This window comes from Macrotis lagotis, chromosome 2 (assembly GCF_037893015.1).
Source record: "Macrotis lagotis isolate mMagLag1 chromosome 2, bilby.v1.9.chrom.fasta, whole genome shotgun sequence".
NCBI classification, from domain to species: Eukaryota; Metazoa; Chordata; class Mammalia; order Peramelemorphia; family Peramelidae; genus Macrotis; species Macrotis lagotis.
The window spans coordinates 162,279,749-162,297,985 of record NC_133659.1 but is presented as its reverse complement, the minus strand read 5'-3'; the positions used below and the strand labels follow the sequence as shown (position 1 = coordinate 162,297,985).

Genomic DNA, 18,237 nt, shown 5'->3' with positions numbered 1-18,237 from the left:
GAGATTGGGAAAAAACTTTTTGTAAAAAGTGGAATTTTACATGGGACTTGAAGGAAATCAGAAATCTAGGAAGTGGAGATGAAGAGAATTCCAGGCAAGGGAAGAAGTCAGAGAAAATGCCAAAGTAGGGAATGGAAGTGTCTTGTGTGAATAGTAAGATCAATGTAACTAGACTATAATGTATGTGGGGCAAGTAACATGTAAGAGGATTAGATAGCTAATCGTGTGTGGCAGTTGGTGGGGGGAGAGAGGTAAATTATGAAAAGCTTTGAATACCAAATGTAGGATTTTGTACTTGATCCTGAAGGTGATAGGGAGTCACTAGAATTTATAGAATGGTGGAATGGGGTGAGGGGTGGAAAGAGATGACTTAGACCTGTGCTTTAAGGATGATTACTTTGACAGTTGAAGGAAGGGTGAATTGGAGTGGAGAGAGACTTGCAATAAAGAAAACCAATCAGCTGATTATTTCAATAGTCCAGTTGAGAGGAAATGAAGGCCTAAACTGTATTGCAGTGTCAAAGGAGAAAAGGTGGCACATATGAGAGATTTTATGGAAGTAAAATTATACTTGGCAACAGACTGAATATCATGAGGAGAGTGAGGAGGCCGGGAGCTGGGGGACCAGAAAGATGATGGTGATGTTTTGTCTTTAATTCTCAAAGAAGACTATGACATCAGGAGAGCATGATGAGCATGTGAACTGGATTTGAGTGAGGGGCTGCAGTACTAAGTTATTAACCTCACTGTCTCCTTTAGTCATCTGGGTCCAGTGGCCAGATATGAATCTGGACCCCTGGAGATGGCCCTGCATGTGAGACAATCAGGGTTAAGTGACTTGCCTGAGGTCACATGGCCAGGAAGTATCAAGTGACTGAGGCTGGATTTGAACTCCTGTCCTGACTCCAAGATCAGTGCTCTATTCCCTGCACCACTTTCTCAATGGTAATAAGGATGTTAGTAAGAGGGGAGGATTTGATGGAGAAAAACAATGAGTTCAGTTTTGGGTATGTTAAGTTGAATCAGTTCAAAATGCCTAATAGGCAATTGGAAATGTGAGACTGGGTGGTCAAACAAAGGCTAGGGCTGGATAAGAAGATCTGAGACTAAGCACTGAGATGATAATTTAATTGATGAGAATTGAGATTATCAAATGAAATAAAGGGAGAAGATAAGAGGGTTTAGGATTGAGCTCTGGGGATCACTAAGGTTAGCAGATGTATTCTTTTATTTTCATGAATCATGAAATTATCTGATCATAATTTTTTTTATCATTCCTTCTTTTACTGTATCTGCTGATTGTTTCAGTGATCTCTATTTCCTCAACTCCTAAACTCTTTCCAAAACTATTATCCTTCTCATCTTTCCCCTTCCCACTTGTTACTCTTCTCTTTCAAGACCCCTTAATGAATCAAATCAATTACACTATCCTCTGTCCTTTTTTCTTGTCCTCTTGTCTGAGCATGCCTTGCCAAGACTCAATCCCAGATAACTTCCATCATTGGCCTTGTTCTCTCCTATTCCTGTGCTGTTTTAGTAGAGCTGGAGGAAATCATCAAACTGTGCTAATTGCTCTAATACAAATGTGTTATCTAATCTCAACTGGGCCTCCACCACAGCAAAGCAAACATGTTTCCCCTCATACCTCACACAGGGTGGGAGTGCCTTTCTTCAACCTTCAGAGCTGAAGATGACTCATACTTCAGAAAAAATTGAGACCAATTGTTACTCTTCCTTCCCCCCCCCCCCATTTTTTCTCATCTTACATCATTTAAACATCCCCCCCGCCCACTATTCTCAGATAAAGATATGGTCCTTTTGGCCAAGGCAAACTCAAATACCCTTGAGTCTGTACCCTTTGAATATGAGGTTAAGTGGCTTGCCCAAGGCCACACAGCTAGGTAATTATTAAGTGTCTGAGACTGGATTTGAACCCAGGTACTGCTCTCCTGACTCCAAGGCCAGTGCTTTATCCACTAGGCCACCTAGCAGCTCCTGAATTTCTTTCTTCAATCACTTTAATCTCTTCCATCTAATCTTCAATCTCTCCCTATTAAGTGGCTCCTTCCCTGAAATCTTAAGCATCTCCATTTCCTTCCCATCCTTAAAAAAATCTTGAATTCTGCCCATTTGATAGTTATTCCCTCTCTTAAATTTTTCTCAGCTAAACTTGAAAAATCATCTATACCAAGTGCTTCCATTTCTTTTCCTCTCTTCTAAAATGCAATTTGGCTTTCAACCTTAATCAAAACTTCCCTCTCCAAATGAGCAAAATGGTCCTTTAATCATCCAACCCAAGGACTTTTAATCAATCTGAGCCTCCTTGGCCTCTTTACATCATTTTAATACTGTTAGTCCCCTACCTTTATCCAGGTCATACTCAGTAATGTTCGGTATTGGATCTCACAAGCTTCCTGTGCCTTTTCTTTTTTGCTCTATCAGTTTGCTTGGTGTTCTAAAAGGCTGGTGGCACAGTGAATCCAAGTGCTGAGGTTGGAGTAAGATTCAAGTTCAAATCAAACTTCAGATATTAGCTGTTTAATCATGGGCAGGTAACTTGCCTCAGTTTCTTCAACTGTAATATAGGGTAAAAGGTAAACAGGAAAAATATCTCCCTGGTCATGGTGAAGATCAAGTGAGCTATTTGTGAGGCACCAGCAGTGCTTATTGGCATCATATATAAATGGTAGCTACCATCTCACCAGCTCCCATGGGTTCAATGATTGCCTCTATGTAGATGGCTCCCAGATGAATCTGTTCAGTCCTCATCTGTCTGCTGAGTTAGTTATATATCTCCAATGGCCCTTTGGGAAGCTTCAAGTGGATCTCCTCTAGTCCTCTTAAACTCAATGTATATTTGTTACAAAATATTTTTATGAATATTAAATCTATATGGGGCCTTTCTGAATTTTATTTCCTTGGTGTATATAAACCAAAGTAGCACATTTTTTTCAGTTGCTTTCTAGAATTATCAGAATAGTCTACTCCACCAATAGTGCCTTGGCATACTTATTAAGTCTTCCTTTCTTCTAAACTGCCCTCTCAAAGGCATGATCATACTGCCATTTGGGCTTGAGATCTGGGTCTCATCAGCTTGTCCCATCTACACTTGCCTAATCTTGGTGGGTGGGTAGGGGGAAATTTGAGCCTCCTCCCATGCCTTTAAGGTTCTGCTCCCTTATCTCTAGGCTTCCTCAAGACAAAGCTCACATACCACCTTCTATGGGCCTTTCCCAGTCCCCTCAACCTACCTCCATCTACTCAGTATGGTTCTAGATGCTAACTGTAAATAAATATGTGGTCTCTTCTCTCCACATAGACAATCCTTTGAGGACAGGGAGTTGTTTTTGGCCTCCAGCTCTTTTTAGCACATAGTTTGTCAAATATTAAGGGCTTAATAGATACTTGTGGACTGATTACCACTGTGTTTATGTGAGGGAAAAAAAAGTCCTTGTGAGAGAAAAGTGACAGATCATGTACTAGTCTTCATAACCCTGGCTCTACTATATGTCACTGAATACTAAATCAGATGCAATCCCAACATGGAATCCCAGCAGACATTATTTAAAAGTATTTTATTTAACTTTTTAATTTGAGGTAAAATACTTTTTTCTTTCAACTTCCATAACAAAATACAGAGCTATCAGATACCCCTGGAAAAAATATGTATATTATACATATATTTCTATAACATTACATCATATATATATAATATATATATGCAAAATTCTGAAGACTTTATAGAAAGTGGAACATCTAAAAGGCACTGCACAATGGAGTTAAGATTACTTACATTTTTATGTACATATACACACTTTATTCTGCTTAAGTGGATACACCTAACCAAGTCATCTTCTGTAAGTGAACATCTTATTCACAAATCCCTGCATCACAATTCTAATCAACTTAAAGAATATGCTCAAATGTCTCAAAAGATTTTCAATTGGTAGTTCTTTTTTTTAAAGAAACTAAAACCAGTACAGTTTTTAAAGTAATCAGATTAAAATGTTTTCTTTTTAAACCAAAAAGATAAAAAATCAAAACGAACACCATGGAGGATCTGTAAGACAAAAAGTAAAGTTATTCTTGCTTATAAAAAGAACAAAACAAGAAAAGCCACAAAACATAATTATGGAATAAATAAAAAATAAGGGATAAACCAGCCAATGGACTCCACCTGCCGGGTGAGAAGTGAAACCCTGGCTATGGTTTTTGTTAATGCTTCTTAGGTTTTTCTTGGCCCACTGAAGACTAAACTAAGATATGGTAACTCCCTGTGTTAAAGGATGGAGATGAGGGTGGAGTGGGCCTTGGTAAAGTGTTTATATTTCACCCCTAACCCCCTTAAAAAACAGTGAGCTATTTGATGAGGATGGATTCTGTGAAATCTCTACAAGTTTTTTTCCTAAGGCTATAAAAAGCCAATTGCTCACAAGAACATACTCTTGATTTGTTAATACAGGTGGATGTTGAAATGTCAACAGATTTAAACTTGTCAAAGTTTAAACATTTGGCACAATGGAATTTGAAAAAATTATAAAGTAACAAACAAAAAACACCCCTGTTTTCATTTCTCCCTCCTCCACCTGCTGCTACTAGACATTGATGTCATTGCCCCTGGCTGGGAGGAGTCTGGCTTATAACAGGTAGGGCTGAAGTGTTGCAAAGAGGTTAGGAAAAGGAGGTTCAAAGTCCCCTCCAGCCCTAGCACCACAACCACCACCTTCCTGAGGACCATTTCTAACTTGAGTGATGTCAGCGTTGCCCGACAACCTGAGTAAGCCCAAGTTTGGCTCTGAAAAAGGGACCATCCTAATCCCGGCACACAGTGCAATCAACAAACTAACAGGTGGAATGGTGATAATAGAAAACAGATTAAACACCAATAGGTTAATAAAGCCAAACAACAAATTTCATGGAGTTGAAGTTGGTTTTTTTTTTTTGAGTGTTTTTCAAGCGTGAAATCAGTGAATTTTTGTTCCAAACAGAAGCAGCATCTAGGAATTCTGGCACTTGGGTTCTAGGGGGTTAAAGATATGCATTATGGATTTTTTTTAAAGGCCTCGAGTTATCTATTCCTGAGTTCATACCGACACCTGGTGGCCCTCTATAGGGGATGTGAATACGGGGAAAGGGGGATGGCCAGACAGTATCCTTTTTTTACCAAGTAGCATTTTTGCCACCTTACCCCCAGTCCCAAGCATGCCTTCCATTTCAGAGGTAAGTCAAGGTGCTAAGAGAAGAAAAAACCCACAATAGGTACCAAAGGAAACCTATGGGATGTCATTGCCAAGAACAAGGGTCCCCTTGCAGCCTGGCCAGGGCCTTGTTGATCAAGGCTCCTTCCTGAGGAGTGGGAAAGTTCAAGTCACAGATCTTGATTCAGTTAATTGGGTGCATATAAAATCAGGATGGCTCACTGGCAGATGAATCAAGATGCTGACATTAATGCAAGCCATCCCTGGAAACCTTAAATCCAAATCACACCACAACCCTTTTCTTGGCCTCTCGTATCTGGTACTCTCCAATAAAAAGATTTAAAAACACTTTAAACACAACATCATACTATATACAGCTGAGTTAGGCGTGGGGTGGAGCTGAGCTTTTCCATGCTTCCCAGACCCTCATTACTATCTTCCTTAACCAACCCTGCAATGTTGTCCCAAATTGATCTAATCCTATAGTATTGTAATTTTAGTTCATACACAGGTAATCAATTTCCCCTTCTAGTCATCTGCTTTTCTTCCTGCTCTAAATCTGATTTTCCTGGCTTTGAAAAATATGGACTTCTTATTCCTTTGGAGGAGCCACTGAAAAGTGTGTGTGTGTGTGTGTGTGTAAACCACATTTTCTTATTGGAATTTGGAATATAGACTAGGCTAATCAATGCATCCCAGTGAGAACCAGAGCTACCCTAGATAATGGGCATATGGTAAATATTCTATAACTACACTTGGACAGAAAATCTCTTATCATCACCAGGTCTTCTTTTATTCTCCTTGGTTTCTGTATTTCTTACTATCTCTCCATCTCCTCTAGGTTCACCAAACTTCTATTCTCACTTACATCAACTTTCTGCATTTTAGAAGATATTTCAGCTGTCCTTGCTTCCCACCCTACTCCTCCCAACACCTATAATATTAAAGACTGGGGTGGAAGAAGGATAGAGAGGGCTAAATCCTCACATGCCAACTGGAAAACTTAACCATGTTCCAACATTCCTGGCTTATCTGGAAGTTGTCTGTGCCCCTCCACAGGTTGTGCCAACAGACCCGTATGTTGTAAAGTATTTTAATATTAAGGCTTGACTTATGAAAATGTTAAGAGAATCAGACATGATGGAAAGACATTTCCAATAATGTTATCATACTTTTAGGTGAATTCACAATCATATGTTACTTTAATTCCCTCAAATTACTAGAAGGAAAAATGAGGGTAGGTAATTCTTGTCTTGTTTCTTAAAGGCATCAGGCTACTTCCTTCTGCTCTCTTCTTTCTTCCCTGAAAGTGAGTTTACAACTCCTCATGGCTTCTTTAATAGGTAGGGTAGATGAAAAGTTCTAAAGAAACTAGCAGCCCTTCCAAAGGGCAGAGCTTCCTGACACTCACATAGCTGCTGCTGTTGCCCCTCTGCCCTGCTCTAATCTGGCTTTATTTTTCAGTTTTCTGAAAATTTTGTTTAAAAAAAGAAAAAAATTCACACCTGACTCCCAAATAAGACTGTGAGATTTCTTACCCCTCCCTTGAAATAATCAAAACTGGAAAAAAAAAGTTTTTCCAGGTTAAATCTTAAGAATTAATGGTCTCATTATTCCCACCCCAACCCCCTTTCTGTTGTTTCCCTCTATATAAAATGAGGAAAATTCATTAATGACTTCTCTATATAAATACAATAGAAAACCAAGTTGTTTGGGATCCCCAACTGTCATATCAACATGACTAAAGTGTCTTGGTCTTCTGGGAGTTTCCTTGTCAAAAAAATCCAAGCCTTTCCAGGGGATAGAGGCTCCCTCTCCCTCCCCTATTTAACTTCCCCCCAACCCCCAACTTAGCTTTCCAACATCCTAATTTACAAAAAAAAAGACAGCCCTCCCCTACCCCAAAACATAAAAAATACAAGAAGTCTATTCTCTAGAATGATCAAACCAGCTTAATTCCCTCCCTCCCTCCCCACCCCCTATTCTGCAACCTTGCTACATAAATACATGTATTCAATTATAGTATAAACAGCTCCCAATTAATTTTCAATACTAAGCATCAGCAGCAGCTGCTGTGGCCACCCCCCTGGGTCCAGCAATGAGGGGTGGAGAACCAGAAAGATTCCAGTGAATCTTGCTGCTCTCACTCAGCTCTCTGGCTTCCCTATCACCATTCCATCTTCGCTTCAGCCGAAGCTTTGGGGGCATCAAGGCATCCTCTTTCTTTTCAGGGGCATTGGGCTCAACCACTGCCAGAGCATCCTTACCAGGTTTGTCCTCATTACTTTCACTCAACTCTGGGGTTTCTTCAACTGGGCTGTTGAGGGGGACCAAAGGCCAGGCTGGGGGTGCAGCAGGGCGTGCAAAGAAGGCACCTTCCTCATCTATGGTCCCACTGGGTAGAGAGCGTTCTTCCCCATGCTGTTCCTCCTTTTCTCTTAGTGGCTGCTCTTGACTCTCAGGTTCTCTGTCGGCAGTTTGTTGTTCCACTTTGATTCTTGGAGGGGTAGGGGCCATAGTAGGAGTGCCAGTAACTGCTGTCTCTTCACTGCTCTCTACTCTTTCCCGATTCTTCCGCCCAGCAGGTGGTGGTTGAAGCTTAATGGGAAATTGGGCTGGCTCCTCTGGATGCATTTGGCACTGCAAGGGTGGAACCATGAGCCCAGGATATCGAGGAAAAGTCCTGGGACTTAGATGGTAGTTTAAAACTGAGCAGGCTTGTGAATGCAGGTAGTGTTTCATTTCATCAGGGTTAAAGGAGAAGCAGCTGCTACCAGTGAAAGGGCTTAGACCTGGGGAGGGACTGTAGGAGAAGAGGGTTGGGGTAAGAGACAGAGCTGGTGAAATGGGGACATTGAGGACACTTCCACGACCTGGCAGTGGAGAAACAGCGAAAGGACTGTGGGGATCAGGATATATTCCAGGCCTAGTGAAAAGAGGGAGCATGATGTCTGGCTTCCGTTTCTGGTGGCTAATTCCTCCACTAGTGACTGAATTCCGGGAAGTCATGAGATCCACACCCCTACGCCATTCAGCAGAACTATCCTCCAGCTCTGAAATCTCTGCTTTTCGTTCACTGCCATCATTCAAGGACTCCTGTCCAGAAGGAACTAGGGAGCTTGTGGAGAATCGACCTGGCTGCACATCACTCGTTGGGGAATGGCTGTCCAAAGGGGGAAAATGGAAACGGGAGGAGGCTGTTGGTACTGGAGGGGCACTCTGGGGTACTACTCCTGGGGAAAAGGAAAAATAAAGAAAAAGGACCCTGGTCGATTAAATGCATCACTATTGACTTATGCTGCATCATATTCTATATTTTGTAGCAATACGGAGAATCATTGTTGGGATTAAATGCCATAAAACCCACTTTTCCCTACTATCTGTTGAATTAGGTTAATTCATTCAGTTTAAATGTGGAAAGTTCCTTGTCCGCCACATCCACAACTCATGAACAATCTGGTCTGTAATTAAGGTTAAATTAGGGTTGTTTTATTGGCTCCATCTTCCCAAACTTAGTGGAAAGTGAGAGAGGCAAGGACCTTGTCTGTAACATCTCTAAATTGTGCACCTAGTTCTCTTCTTTGTGGCTATTTCTACACAAGGACCTAGAAACAGCATCCCTGAAGAGGAATGCTTCAAAGAACCACTTACTCTTCAGTTCATACATGGGAGGGGTGTTTAAACAAGACCACTTTTTAAAGAAAAAGCAAATGGGAGTAAAGATGTCAAATTTTACTAACATTAAGATCTATTAAAGCATTTTTGTTTAGGAACTTAATATACCAGATGAATCTAATGATAATTCCATTGAGGATATTTTTGGTCTCTGCAATTCTGATGAATACCAACTACTCCTCCAGCAAGTTCTATATGGTAATCTCCATTCCAAGGCATGCTCTATAGTGCTCATTTTTACAAGTTTGCCTGTAGCAATTAAACTATGAGTGAAGAAGCCAGCACATAATCTTCTCCCCACAACTAACTGCATAGCAACTTCTCAGTAAGGTTTCCTAGCATAAAAACTAAAGATGAAGAAAAAATTTTGTGGATAGATCAAGTAGCTCTAAAACCACCAAGAGGTATGGTTCCTACAAAAAATCCTGGGTGTCACTGAAACCCCGCCAACCCTGTATAAAACTGAGGGTAAAAGGACATTTAGAAGCAAAGAGATAAAGTGATAATTACCAAGAAAGAGAATCCAGTTATACATGGCAATAACTCATAGTTACATAGGACTTTAATGTTTAAAAAAAAAAGGATGACCTCATACAATCCTGTATTAAATAGTCTAAGTACTATTATTTTATAGATTAGAGAATTTAAGTAGTTTCTTCATGGCCACAGAGCTAAAAGCATCACTTAGGATTTAAACTCCATAAGTGTATGGAAAGGCAACATTCTGTGGTTCTGGTACCTGGCACTAGTACCAGAACAAATAACTGCAGTCTAGGTGGAATCACATAGATACCCTTATTAAACAAGAGGCAATACAGCTCATGCATGATGGGAGAATCCCCTAATATTACTCCCTCTTCAATGGATAATAGTCTCCTAATTGGCCTCTTGGCCTCCATTTTCTCTACTCTTCAATCCATCCTCAACAAAGACCAAAATAATCTCTCTAAAGCACAGATCTCATTATGTTGTTCTCTTGCCTGAAAGCCCCAGTGACACTAGAATAAAAAAAAACAAAACAGACTCCTCAGATGACACTTGAAGTCCTTAACAATCTGGCTCCTGTCTTCTCTAGAGTACTCCACATTCAAGCCGAACTGGACTATGAACGGTAGAATGTTTAACATTCTACCTCCATTTTCAATGTGTGGAGTGCCCTCTTTTCCTTTTCTCTACCTCTTAGAATTTAGCTTTCTCCAAGGTTCAGGTGCTCCCTCTAGAGTAAAACCTTCCCTGAATTCCCAATCAGTACTCTTTCCCAACCAAAATTTAACTTTTCTTTATTGTTCTGTACAGTCTACATTCTTCAACAGATAAACTACTTAATAGTAGTTACTGTTCCACTTGTCACTATGTCCATGGTATAATTTTTCTCCTGATCTGAACATATCTTTGTAGGAAATTTGAACCCCAAGTAGGAAACTCATGGCTAGAGACTAATGCAGATTAACTTCTATATAATATAATCTTAAGAGAATGACTTGGGGTAGAGAAATTAGATGACAAGTCCATGTCTAATCAGTCATGTCAATAAGCATGGCCACACAATTAATTAGTGTCAAGGCAGGCCTTGAATCCAGTTTCTTCCTAATTCAAGGCTGAACCTCTACTGTATCAAGTTGCCTCTTGCCTCACTGAAGGGTATGTATTTAATAAGTCTAATGTGGAAATTAGGTCTTAGAGAAGTAGAAGTTACACATGAGAAACTCTCATGTATATGAATAACATAGTTTTCCTACTGCTGAAAGTGATCTCTTTCTCCCATGAAGTCATAGCATACTTTGTACCTTTCATACCTTTTAATAAGATTTTTTGGCATTGTGTTGTATTGCAGGTTATTTATATATGTAAGACATATATATTTGGGGGCAGCTAGGTGGTGTAGTGGATAAAGCACCAGCCCTGTAGTCAGGAGTACCTGGGTTCAAATCCGGTCTCAGACACTTAAGAATTACCTAGCTGTGTGGCCTTGGGCAAGCCACTTAAACCCGTTTGCCTTACAAAAACCTAAAAAAAAAAGGGATATGTATACATATACAATGCCCCAGATGTCATCTTTTAGAGGAGAGACACCATATTCTATATACTACAACCCTTAGAATAGTTAGTTTGGTGTCCTACAAGGAGAATGAGGTACCTACATTTATCAGGCATTTAAATATTTTTTCAGTGAATAAAGCCCCCTCCCCCCCTTTTTTTTTTTTTTTTACCAAAGAGGGGATAAATATCAGTGGTTTTCTACCTTCTAGGAAGGTCTGTGATCACTTTATACTCAATTTAATCATTTTTCTGCCTGGCACTGGCTCAGCAGTTAACTCAATAACGGTTTTACCCTGTTTTAACAACTTTTAAAGTAGTCTCAAATCTTTAAATATAAAAATATACTTCCCAAAGGCTAATAATTTTTCTTTTGTGTCATATCTGATGTTAATACACAGGTTTGATTTGGGGATTAAAAAACAAGAAAAACCTAGGATAACAGTACTTAAAAAAGAGTTCACTATCATATGCTGACTCTAACAATTCTTCATGTGGAGATTCTGGTTGGAAGGATAATGAGCTGGAGGGTTAAGTACTCAAATCTGGTATAGAGAAAGCACAGAGATGCTAGAGAAGACCACCTTGATTAGCACCTTGAGCTCAGCACCCCAGGATCTCTCTTCCTTCTCAGACTGTCAAGCTAAAAGGCACCTTAAAGTACACAAATCCAAGCCTCACATTTACAGAGATGAAGGTATTAAAGGCTCAGCACAGTGCCTGAAACACAGGGACTTAACTGTTTATCATTGAGAGTTTTGCTAACTGCTGATTCAATAACAACCATTCTTGTGAAGAGCACTGTGCTAGGGAGAAGTTTGTGGCAGAGCACAATTTCAGGTTTTCTAATTCCCAGTTAGATACTCTTTCAGTTTCTAACCTTTAGGAAAAGATACAAAATCTCATTGGCCCTTAAATGACTTAAGGCCCAAGTATGGGATACACTTGTGTATAGGATACCATGAACAGGACAGCTGCTCATGCCCAAGTGTAACTCCTTGAAGCAATTAGGCATTATGCCTGAAAGCTGTGCTTCACTTTGTGATTTGTCTGTGATTTTTTGGTTAAGATTTGAAAGGGTGGGAAAACTCCCTACAACTCAATCTAGGCAGTTAGCTCCCTTCTACTCTTGTCAGTCTACTGTTTGGGGAAAACTACTGTTGCTCTCTTCCCAGATCTAGAAAAATACAGATTACCTGTAAATCACTGAATGATTTCCCTATTGTCTTATGGGGAGTACAATTCTGGATAGTGGTGGTTGTTTGTATACTGACTTCAAAGCAGAAAGCAGTCTAATCTTAACAAGTTGTGTAGGTGAAGATTTGAGGAAAATGGAGATTTGGGAAGAGATTGACTGATTCTTTGTCCAGTGAGATGTAATCCCCTTCCCCACCCAAACCAGGTGCATAAGGGAGGGGCTAGAGTAAGAAATAGAGGAAACAAGATTCCAGCGGCCAAAACAGGTTTGATTTCCTAACGCCTCTCCCCCAGGCATAAGGAAAGAAAACAGGTTGTAATTAGAGAGATGCATTCCAATACCAACTTTTTTTTTAAATGCATGCCCCAGGGACAGGAGGGAGTGGCTAGCAAAGGGGAGATGGAACAGTAATGATAGCAGCGTCAGGCTAAAACTGCCCTAACTTGTTGTGTGTAGTAATTACAGATCTGCAATGGATCTTGGCATTCTATTCTCTCTCAGCCACTCCCCAGTTCCAAGTTTTCAGCTCCAGAACAAACTTTACTCTGGGAAGTTTGTATTACCTTCATAATCAAGATCAGCTTTCTTTACCATCACCTCTGAAGGCAACAAAGTTGGAAGCTGATGGAATAGTCAGAAACTATTTAATTGCAATTTAATTTATGGGAGAGTGGTGCTATTTTCATCTTTGGGGAATAAGTGAAAAGCCTTTCAGTTTTCAACTCCTGGGTTTGCCAGATCTACAGAGGACCAGGGCCTCTGAGCTGTGCCAAGCCGGGTCCCCATAGACAGTTGTTACCTGGGTTGCTCTGACAGGGAAACTCTACCAAAGACTGTATCTTGGGGGCCCTGGGGGAACAGAAGCCATGGAACCCAAACAATTCAGGCAGCCAGGCTTTCAGAGCACCCCCACCCCCCACCCCACCCCATCAAAGATTCTGCTTTTCACTGCAAACACGATTGAGGCCACTGTGGTTTTGATTGTATACACTTGATAAGGTAACTTGGTAGTTTCATAGAAAATCGGAAATGTTTATAAAGACTCCAGTTGCTATTAGGGAATTAAACACATTCTAGAGCCTACATGTCAAAAAAAAATCAACAGAGATTTAGGAATCATTTCCCTTAGAGAATACAGAATCAGACTCTAAGAGACCTAAAGCTTTAAAAATTATAAGAAATGGGAATCATCTAAAAAATGCAGTCTCTGTCAATTATATTAATGTTCATACTATAGTCTATTGACCTTTTTATTAACAATAACAGTGAGAAGAATGTACTTTTAAAGGTGTATTGGGGAAAAAAGTGTGGGATTGTCTGATATTGCAAAATTCACTACCCTTTAAAATTCTTTTTTTCAAAGAAATTAATTATGAAGAAGAGAGGCAGTCCTAATTGTACACTAGTTTTAAGTCTCCTTTATAACTGCTATTAGACTATTTCATTTCAGTTCACATACTTTTCTCCACTCAAAGAATTGGTGCTTACCATTGGGTCGAATGTTGATGAATGGATAGTTGGGCATCACCAGCTTGTTGAAATTAAACTTATAGGTAAATCTTTTGCCTTTTGTTTTATGAAGAATTCTCTTATTATAATAGTATCTGTCAAAACACAAGTATGCAAATTAATTTACCTTCCAGCTCCCCCAAGCTTATGTTAAAAAAAATTTCTGGTAATCAAAAGCTCAAGACATTTCAAATGGGAGGGGGCCCGAGGGAAGGGCAGCAGGCAAAAGAGTCTTTGTCCCTAGACTCTACCCTCACCTCAACCACCTTTCCTCATCTCCCCAGCCACAACTCTATACCCAGTTTCCTTCCTGTTCCCACTTCAGTCAGAAGGCTACATTAAATATACACTATCTCTTTTTGTCTGCCTTGCTCAGGTGGGAGCAAACAACCCGAGGCACAGAGACTCACAGTGTGGCTAGTTGGGAGGCCTATGCCTAATAACTTGGGGGAGAGGAATGCAGGATTGTTTTATGGTGACAGGTCTAACAATGGTATACCCTGATCTAGAAAACAGCAGCCAGCTAGGACTGCCTCAACCTCAAAATTTCAAAGGATCTATAGAGCTCAAACAAAGCTAGTGGATAAACATGTGGGATTAGGGTCAACAAAGGTGAAGGACTAGAGAACTTTAAGAGACTGGTACCTTCAGCCATTTAGACAGTACTAGATGAGTCATAAATTGCCCTTTAGACCCTAAGGGATAAAAGATCTCTGAAACTGAGAGTGACAAGGGCAAAGTGAATAAGGAGGAAGTTCACACAGATCAACCTCTGGACTTCTTGGAAGGTCACAACTAAAGGACCTATGGACTGACAAGGCCAAAACTTGCTGTTCCTGGATAGTTGTCAGTCACAGCATAAGATAATCAAATCAGTCCTCCTTAGAGTCCTCCTGAGAGTTCAGGAAGAAGAGAAATAATAAACAGATAGGCACAAAACCAAACACCCTATAAGACTGGGCTAAGTAATCCCCAGGATTATAAATGAACTCCAATCCTTATTTCACCACACCCTCTCACCCACTGAGGAGAACTGGTTGTCTGTCAGGATTCAGTGCCAACCATGTTGGAATTTCCTCCTACAGATACTCACAGATATGCTTTCTCCTCCCGGACCTTCACTACTTACATTCAGGTGCTCTTCTGCTCCCACTCTGAAGCCAAGAAGGAATTTATCTAGCCAGTTGTCACCTACTACTCCAAAGATGCCAAGTCTCCCAAATTGTCTGATCGTCTCCTAACCCAAAGCATCTCAGATACAGGTCATTTTCCCTCCCTCACCTGAGGGCCCGGCTCAGCTTGTCATAGTTCATCTGTGGTTTGCACTTTCTTCGGCCCCAGAGGCGGGCCACTTCATCTGGGTCCTTGATGACAAACTCCCCATACTCTCCCTGTTGCCAGGCAATGACATGGCGGAACTCCTCTTTCTGAAGCAGCTCCAAGATGAAATGCCACAGTTGAATCTGCCGGGAGCCTGGGGATGACTCCGTTTTGTAGGCCCAGTCAGGGAACTGGTAGCCTTTAAGATCAGAGGAAAAGAAAAGGATAAGACTAAAGAAGTTGAGAGCTATTTAAATACCAGCACCCCTACCCACTTTACATTCCAAAGATCAGGATGCTAGAGTGCTAAACAAACATACCTTAAACACCTTTTCACACAACTGGGATTAGTCCATTGGGGAATAAGAAGGGACAAAGAAATTACATGTCCTTATTGAAATCACTCATTCCTGGAAAAACTGGCAGCAAAACTCAGGTGTCCTAATTACCCATCCTTTCTATGTTACTAAATCCTATCCCTACATTATGTGAGAAAATTAAAGTTCTGAAGAGATTAAAGGGAGATTGAATGAATAATCCATAAATAATGGAGTATTTTCTTTAAAAGAAAGCTGTACACCCCTCAAGATACTAACATTGGAATTGTGGCTCTAAGAGGAAAAAGTTTCTACAGTCTAGGACAAGGGTGTGGTGAACAGACATGTTAAACACACATCCATAGGAAACAAGCCTACAACTGTCCTAGCAGCAACCACCCAGCCAAGAGGCTGTCAGTCACGGTTTGGCACTTGGTGTGGACAGAGCCCAAGCGGAGAAAACGGGAAACCACCAAGTGACATTCCCAATATACTAGAAAAGGCTCACCTCCACCTCCTTCTGGCTTTTCCACAATGCTGCAGCCCGCTTTCATTTTCTCCCTCCTGCTGACTGTTAAAAGAGACACAAGCCACAATTACTTTAAGAAGCTATTATCTTGCCTAAGTTTACTTATATAGTCTTTTTCCAACTTTCTTTTCCCCATCTTCCCTGTTCCCAGCATTAGCAAATCTCCTTCCTCCAAACTTGTCACCTCCAAAATGTTAATCCCCAAGTCGACAAATGATGGTCCCTAGGTCATCAGCTTCAAGAGCCATAATTATCTCTCACCTGACTTTAAACCACAAAGTGTAAACACTGTCTTTAATATTTGCTTTCTTCCTCCTGACTGGCCCTTCAAAAGTAGAAAGGGAAGGCTAGAGTGAGACGGGTCCAAAAAGGCAGCCAAAACAAGTCAAACAGTTTGTCTTCTATTACTAGACAGATCCAGATGCCAAGATACACAAGCCTGAGCTCACCAGATGTACCAGTTTAAGGAAAGAAAAAAAAAAATCCAAACTCTTTTTATTTCCACTCAAGAATGCACATCTGATTTTGATTTCTTCAGCTGGATTATGTGAGCATGGGGAAGCAGAACTTCTAGCCAGAAATAGCCCCCTCCCCCTCGGAAAAAAAATACCCTGGGATACAGGAAGTAAACACACATGTACAGTCACTCTGTACCAGCAAAAAAAAAAATACATACAAATATATACACACATAATTATACTAAAATTTGGAGAAGGGGTGTAAGTAGTCCCACAATCTCTCCCTTTAGCATAAAAGGAAATGGACATTTCCTAGCATCTATTCCCAACAAAGATGAAGTTTCTTAAGGAAATTTCCCATTACTGCTTAGTTTTTAAGCATCAACCTTCTTTTACTCCTCTGGGGAGGAAGGAGAGAAAGTGGGGAGGTAGAAACAGAAGTTGATCCATTCCAGAAAGAACTCCAATACTTACTGCCCTGTAAGTACAGGTTAACACCATCACCAATCCTAGCACACTCATCTATCAATACACTGCACAGGTTGAAACCTAGTGGAAGTGTAGGTGTCTCGGTGCTTGGGGGGTGGGAGGTTGGGTATGGAAATCCTAACCACATACATTTTAAAACGACTTCCCCTAATCAAAGTTCTCAGAAACAATTGATTTTCAATTGTGTTGCCTCCTCCCATTTTAAAAGTTCGGAATCACTGCTACAGATCGGCGCGGATGGGAGGACGGAGGCCAGAAAAAGAGCCTTCTTACACACAGAGACACACGCCCCTCCAGCAGCAGGCCCCCTCCCCCATCCTCTCCCCAGGCTTCCGGCAGTCTTCCCGGGCCGGCTCCGGACCAGGCCCTTTAACTGCCCCAGGACGAGCCCTCCGAGGCCATGATTCACCGATGACCTGGCCAGGAAGTGCCCCTACCTGACAGCCCGATTCCTCCCCGTCATTCCGACACAGCCAGCAGCCGCCGGGACCCGACTCCCCAGCTTCCCTCCGCAGCCCCCCCCCCCCGACCCGGGCTCCCCCGCAAGATGGGGCGCAGCCTTCCCCCCCCGTCCGGGACGCTGGGGGCTCCGCCGGGTCCTGAGCCGGCTGCCCGGGGCCGCGGGCTCCGCAACACCCCGGGGCTCGCGAGCCCGCGCGGGGCGAGGCCCTGCGGCTCCGGGGGGGGGGGGGGGCGGCCTCAGCTCCGGACCGAGGGCGGCAGGCTCGGAGGAAGGCGCCGGCCCGGCGCGTGGCGGAGAGGCCGTCTGGGTTCCGAGGAGGAGCGGGCGCCGCGGGGTCCGGGAAGCGACGGCTGCGAGGAGCTGGGGCCCCCAGTCGGGTCCGGGACTCACCTCACTCCTCCGCGGTCCGTCTCGGTCCCGTCTCCTCGGCGGCGTCTCCGGCTCCTCCTCATCCACCCCAGCAGGAAGTGACCCTCTCGGAAGAGGCGTCACTTCCGTCCCCTGGCAGGGGGAAGCGGGGAGGAGGCCGGCCGAGAGCAGCGGCGCGCTCCTCCCACCTTCCTTGGCGGCCTCTCGTCGCAGCCCCCTGGCCCGCCTCCCCAGCGCCGCCGCTTCGCCTCCGCCCAGGCTCCCTTTCCTTTCTTTCTCCTCTCCGCAGACGGCGACTTCCGCCCACACTCCGCCTCTGCCTCGCCGCCCCACTCCGTGCTTCCGCCCCAGCCCGGGCGCCGTGCGTCATGATGCGGGGACACGTTACGCACGCCTGGGGGGGACTGAAGGCCGACGTCGGGCGGGGCGGGGCCCGACGTGCCGACGTAGATTGGGGGCGGGGTCTTTGCCCGGGCCCACGCACGCCGCCGGACTTGTGCGGGTGAGAGCGACTGCGCAGCGGCGGGGGTGGGCGCCGAGGGGAAAGGGAAAGGGGCGGCTCCCCCGGAGGCTTGGAAGGGGAAGGGCAGTGGGAGCCGGACCCCAACCCGAGGCTCCTGGAAAGGGATGCGCGGCCTTCACCTCACCAACGCACAGGCGCCTGGCTGCCGGGCC

At 42.9% G+C, this 18,237-nt stretch overlaps 1 protein-coding gene across 2 annotated transcripts; it reads right to left on the bottom strand.

Annotated features, from left to right (window-relative positions):
- Nucleotides 1-7,175: 7,175 nt before the first annotated feature.
- Nucleotides 7,176-17,186, bottom strand: LOC141513402 (ETS translocation variant 3-like). 2 transcript variants are annotated; one of them, XM_074223156.1, is made up of 5 exons: nucleotides 17,168-17,186; nucleotides 15,763-15,825; nucleotides 14,899-15,136; nucleotides 13,597-13,712; nucleotides 7,176-8,431 (listed from the first exon to the last, which is right to left on the bottom strand). In XM_074223156.1, exons 2-5 carry the CDS (start codon nucleotides 15,806-15,808, stop codon nucleotides 7,251-7,253), a joined length of 1,581 nt encoding a protein of 526 aa, XP_074079257.1. In that variant the 5' UTR covers nucleotides 15,809-15,825; nucleotides 17,168-17,186; the 3' UTR covers nucleotides 7,176-7,250. The 2 variants fall into 2 exon arrangements, with proteins under 2 accessions (XP_074079257.1, XP_074079256.1); XM_074223155.1 differs by lacking the exon at nucleotides 17,168-17,186 and adding an exon at nucleotides 16,045-17,058.
- Nucleotides 17,187-18,237: the final 1,051 nt, after the last annotated feature.

What these genes read in the sequence shown, in the direction of transcription:
- LOC141513402 (XM_074223156.1), bottom strand. Translation starts at nt 15,808, where the DNA reads ATGAAAGCGGGCTGCAGCATTGTGGAAAAGCCAGAAGGAGGTGGAG. An exon ending in AAAGCCAGAAGGAGGTGGAG is followed by an intron (nt 15,137 to 15,762) that starts GTGAGCCTTTTC and finishes CTGATCTTAAAG; the next exon opens with GCTACCAGTTCCCTGACTGG. An exon ending in CATCAACATTCGACCCAATG is followed by an intron (nt 8,432 to 13,596) that starts GTAAGCACCAAT and finishes CCTTTTCCCCAG; the next exon opens with GAGTAGTACCCCAGAGTGCC.